General features: G+C 33.7%; 1 protein-coding gene across 1 annotated transcript in view; it reads right to left on the bottom strand.

The window, feature by feature from the left end:
- Positions 1-2,656: 2,656 nt before the first annotated feature.
- LOC116849431 (AFG3-like protein 2) overlaps positions 2,657-5,514 on the bottom strand; it is a 90,124-nt gene continuing 87,266 nt past the window's right edge. Inside the window, exons 12-13 of the mRNA XM_032826570.1 lie at positions 3,421-3,639; positions 2,657-3,295 (exon numbers count right to left, since the gene is read on the bottom strand). Coding sequence (XP_032682461.1) covers positions 3,005-3,295; positions 3,421-3,639 — 510 coding nt within the window. The 3' untranslated portion in view covers positions 2,657-3,004. The remainder of the gene's footprint in view (positions 3,296-3,420; positions 3,640-5,514) is intronic.

Below are 5,514 nucleotides of genomic sequence, written 5' to 3'. Positions count from 1 at the left end.
TTGAGGAACTTTTTCTGTGACATTTTACTTAACATAGCTGCCAGTCGCCTCGGTCACCTCCTCAATCATGGACTTGAAGCGAGAGTATGCCCTTTGTAAATGACCCCGGTCTAAGTCTGCAAATACCTGCTCAATGGCGGCCTGGAGAGATGCCATGTTGGGATGTCTGATCTTGTTGCTGTCTCCGTTGACAACGCTCCATTCGTAATGGTCCAACGGGTTTAGGTCGGAACTATTTGGAGACCAGAACTCTTTGGACCAAAACATGTCCACATTGTCGAAGAATTAATTTTAAATTACGTTGTTTAATTACATAAGATGTATATCTTAGGTTCTCCTAAGAAATTCTTCGTATGGTGGAATCGCTTACACCCAAGATCAAAATCAATTTTCTGAGTGATGTTCCCGAACCTTTGGAAATCAACTTCTGGGCTCTTCGGACAACTTCAGAAATCCTTGATCATTTTTCTCGTGAATATATCTTTCTTGCCGGATCACTGGAATCTTTTTGAGACTTCTCAGAAGCCGCGAACTTCTGAGCAACACGACAGACGGTCGATTTCAAATAACCGAAAAACCTCGTTTTCTCGATTAGTGTCCGCTCAGCGTGAGAACCTTCAATTATCACCGATCTTTGGTGATGTTCCGCACTCGATCTTACTAATTCGGCTATTTTTACAATATGACAGTTTTACTGATGCGTCTGTCCTACCTTAGCGCCAGCTAGTGCTTACTGCTAAAGTAAAGGTTTGTGGAAAATTCAAATTAAAATTAGTCCCAATTTAAATGGCGCATCCTGTATGTTAATAATATTAATATTCCTTAATGACATCAGATACGAAAAAACATATGTATACAATATTCTTGCAAAATAAAAAGTTATTCATATGTTGACACTTACATCCACATAACTACCAAATATATTCATAAAATAACGCGATCGATTAAGGCTCCTAGCTAGTCAGGCGAGAAGTTTGTGTCGACGGTAGTGATAGCTCTTGTCTACAACCTTGCTTTAATTCTTAAGCTGTAAGAAATTGACCAACCACATCTGATTATTTTTAAAATAATCGACCGTGGTTGGTCAATTTGTTACAACTTAAAGATTAAAGCAAGGTTGTGGACAAAGGAATATAGTCATCACTGATAGGAATAAGAACTTCGCTCATCGTATGTATAAAACGAATTATGTATGTATGTATATGTGTGTAAATAGCCACCTAAATTTTGTTGTCCAAATCACGGCGTTATTACGGCGTTATTATTGTAGTTAGTATATATCAGACTGTAGTCTGTAGCTTACATATCATAGCTTACCTAACACAATTGCGGAAGTGTAAAAATTGTCCAGATACTGTGTTTTTTGTAATATTTTAAATATAATAGTACTTATTCTATTATATTTCACACTCCGAATCTCACAATTAATCTCCTGTCAAAATAAGCCGATTTCCACACATTTTACAGTGTTGTAAAGATTATTTCGGGAAAAGAACACTGTCCGAAGCATTTTACGAGTATGTAGAATTGATTGCAAGTGTCATTTGGTTAACATATCTCTTTATTTAGCAATAATTCGAACGCAATTTAAGTATGCAATTTCTCGCTTCTGACGTCATTAACCAATATGACCGCGGTGACTAGCCAGGAGCCTTAAGCACACCTCCAAAATATTCCGAATTCTTTCGTTTTCCTCTAACTAATAAACGACTTCCTTTAATTAATGACAATAAAATTAACGTAACATGCAACTTTCCTATTTAATTAATTATATTTCTTCATTATTTTATTACATTAATTTTACGGTTATTTATTGATTGTTAGAGCATAAAATGTTATTTATTTTAGGGACGTTTTAAAGATATGATTAATCAATTACGTCATTTTTTGGATATATCTTTTTGTTCTAACGTACTTTACAGAAATTTTGGATATGCATTTCCTTGTTTCTGACGTCATCGATCAATATGGACGCGACGAGTAGCCAACACTGAAATATATACTACCTGGAACGCGTGCTACCTCTTGAGTATTGCAGGATGAGAGAAAGCATGCTTGTAGATCTAGAACAGCGCTCTGTCTTTGTCTAATACAGTCTGAACTAAAAGCTAAGTCGGCTGATTTCTAAATATAAGCTGAATCTCCGAATTAGGAACCATCTTTGCTTTGTTTTTCTTAATAATAAGTCGATAAGTGAATACTAATAAATGACAAAGTATATATTTATATTTTTTATATCTTAAACTTTCGTTCATAAGCTTAAATCATTGCCATTCAGTGATCACTGCTTTTCATATTATCTCTAACTTTTAACTTGGATTGTATCATATTCTCCCAACTCTCGACTATACTATGAACTAGGCAAGAATAAGAGAGGAAACAAGGAACCTCTCTCTCATCTCACACGCCTCAAGAGGCAGCGCGCGTTCCAGGTAGTATATATTTAAGTGGTAGCCAAGGACTTTAAAAAATAAGTTCCCTTATTGGACTATCGGTTGTGTTTTCAAATATATCAAGAAAAAGTGTTCCAATCGTTTTGAAACTCAATAAACATTGCAAACGCGAAGGTCGACTGCAAAGATTACTTATCGAATAATCTCATGTTGACATCTTAAGCCTAAACAAATGTGCGAAAAAAAGTGACGATACAAAATCATATTAAACACTAATATGTCTTTAATATAATCACATATTTAAAAAACTTTACTAAATATTTGATGTTTCAATGTTACATAAAACAAAAGATATTAGTTTAGTGAGTCGCGAGCAATCACACATTCTGCACTACAATACTTAATTGTAAATGAACATTAAAAGAAATTTAACGCGAGAATTACATCACGTAGAAAGTGTCGTTCAGATTTTATTATACGAAAACACAATTATGCTAAATGATAATCTTATCATGCATAACAGTTGATGTAGTTGAATACATTGTTGACTTATCGTAATTGTGTATTTTCAACTATCATACAAAGCATTTTGATACACTAAAATATTACAATTACAATCGTTGCTGTGGCTGTTGCTTATCATCGGAGGCTAACTTGGAAGGTTTCGTTTGAGACTGGTCAGATTCCGCTTCTTTGTCTTTTTTGTTACCATCCTCGGAGTCTTCCTCTCGTGGCTTATTCCATTCCTTTAACCCCTCCGGTAACGTAGTGTCCTCTTCAAAAGAGCCAGTGCCTTCGACGAATTCCTCGTATGTGGATTTCTCACGGAAAGGTCGGACTCCGAGTAATTCGATCATGTCATCTCTACTTAAAATTTCCTGTTTCAGTAATCGCTCGGCAACCTAAAATTAAGTCACATCACTAAGAAAATAGAATTTTGCACTTAATATACTGAACTTTAAAAGACTTCAACAAGTTTAGAATTTTCTAAGAATGCAATTCAAATAGGCAATAAAATCGCTTATACCTTGATTACATCTTCTTTATGCTCAGATAGAAGAGTTCGCGTTCGCTTATGCGCACTATTAATCAAATCGCGAACCTCATTGTCAATAAGTTGTGCAGTGTATTCAGAATATGGCTTGTCTAAAACAATATCTCCTGGCTTCGGTGCTTGAAAACTGACGTTCCCGACCTTCTCATTCATACCGAATTGCGTAATTTGCGCGTAAGCAATTTGTGTGATCTTTGAAAATAATAGATTATATATTAAACCAGTGCCTGGAATTATTTCCACATTTCGGGAAGATTTCAGAGGCAACGCCTACTACTCCCCCCGCAGCCGCTCCCCGCTCGACGGCTAAGCTGCCGATCGCGCGTGAGATGTTCGGCCTCAAGATCCTATCATCGATCTGTTAAATTATCAAAATATTATTCTTCCCCAATAATTTCTATTTTTATAAATAAATACATTTTTATTTGTAACTATATTTCCATTGAGCGTTAAAGTTCTCATGTGAGGTTACAGAAATTCAAACATTGATATCTTAAAAAAAGTGTATTTGTTAATAATAAGAATGCTTTGCTTCGATTATCTTGCAACTGAAATTATCTGGAGAATAAACAGCAAACTAATATTTTATTATATAAAATTTTGTGTTTTCCTGTCGAGCCAACATATATTTCATCATCTTCATAATGGAATAGGCCAACCGGGGAAATCACTTAAAAAAACGCATCAACAATAGTACCTCATGGGTAATGTGGGAATCTATTGTTAAAATTTTTATATTTTTACTTTTTGTTATTGTTATCGTATTATTATGAATACACGCACGCACGCACGCACGCACGCATACAGGGTGTCTCACACTCTCCTCCGAGCATTTTGTGGGAACATAGAATTTGTTGTTTGGGGCAGTAGATCGGATACATATCAAAATTCTTGCACCAAAAGAACATATATAAACAGGAAAGGGTTTCATTCAATTCAACTACATTTAAGTTGTTAATCTTATTATTATTTCAATGTTAATATATGATTAAATGTTTTTAATATTCTAAAATTATGTATGTATTTTATTTGGTGCGTGTATGTATATGTATATGTATATGTATATATATATATATATATATATATATATATATATATATATATATATATATATATATATATATATATATATATATATATATATATATATATATATATATATATATATATATATATATATATATATATATATATATATATATATATATATATATATATATATATATATATATATATATATATATATATATATATATATATATATGTATGTATATATATAGTTACAAATAAAAAATGTGTTTATTTATAAAAATAAAAATTATTTGGGAAAAAAATATTTTGATAATAATGTAACGATCAATGATATGATCCTGAGGTCGAACATATCACGCGTAATCTAACTGTCGAGCGGGGAGCGGCTGCGGGGAGAGTAGTAGGCGTTATCTCTGAAATGTGCCCGAAATGTGGAAATATTTCCGGGCACTAAACAATTTCGGGTATTAAACAATTCTGCAAAAATGAGTTGATATATATATATATATATATATATATATAATATACACACACACACACATATATACAGGGTGAGTCATCTGAATCTATCACCTCCAATAACTCGTTTGTGTGGCCAGGAATCGAAAAAAGTTTCATATAAAAGTTGTAGGGTTTCAAGGGGGAACCAAAATGGCGTACCTTTCAACTTTTGATTTTGACCGAAAGTAGGTTACTTCAACCGGAAGTGGTTTTTTTAAAATGGAAACCCCCCTTTTTGACACCGGAAAATGAAAAAGCGGAAAATTTTACGTTCAGATATAACTTTGGCTGTTTTAAAATTTTCAAGATGGCGGACGAAAATGGCGGACAAAAATTTTAGTCAACCGATTTGCACCAAATTAAGTTTACGAGGGTTTTTGGAGTTGCTGATCACGAATCTGAAGTCAGATTTGCAAAATTCAAAATGGCGGATCCAAGATGGCGGACCAAGATGGCGGACGAAATTTTTAGCCGAAATTAATAGAAATTACTACTCTTAGCACTACCCAGGAACAACGGCGTGGACGTGGTAGT

Source organism: Odontomachus brunneus, unplaced genomic scaffold (genome assembly GCF_010583005.1).
Source record: "Odontomachus brunneus isolate Ranch 3 - 2012 unplaced genomic scaffold, Obru_v1 Obru_scaffold_116, whole genome shotgun sequence".
Classification (NCBI taxonomy): domain Eukaryota; kingdom Metazoa; phylum Arthropoda; class Insecta; order Hymenoptera; family Formicidae; genus Odontomachus; species Odontomachus brunneus.
This window is presented reverse-complemented; position numbering and strand designations above follow the sequence as displayed.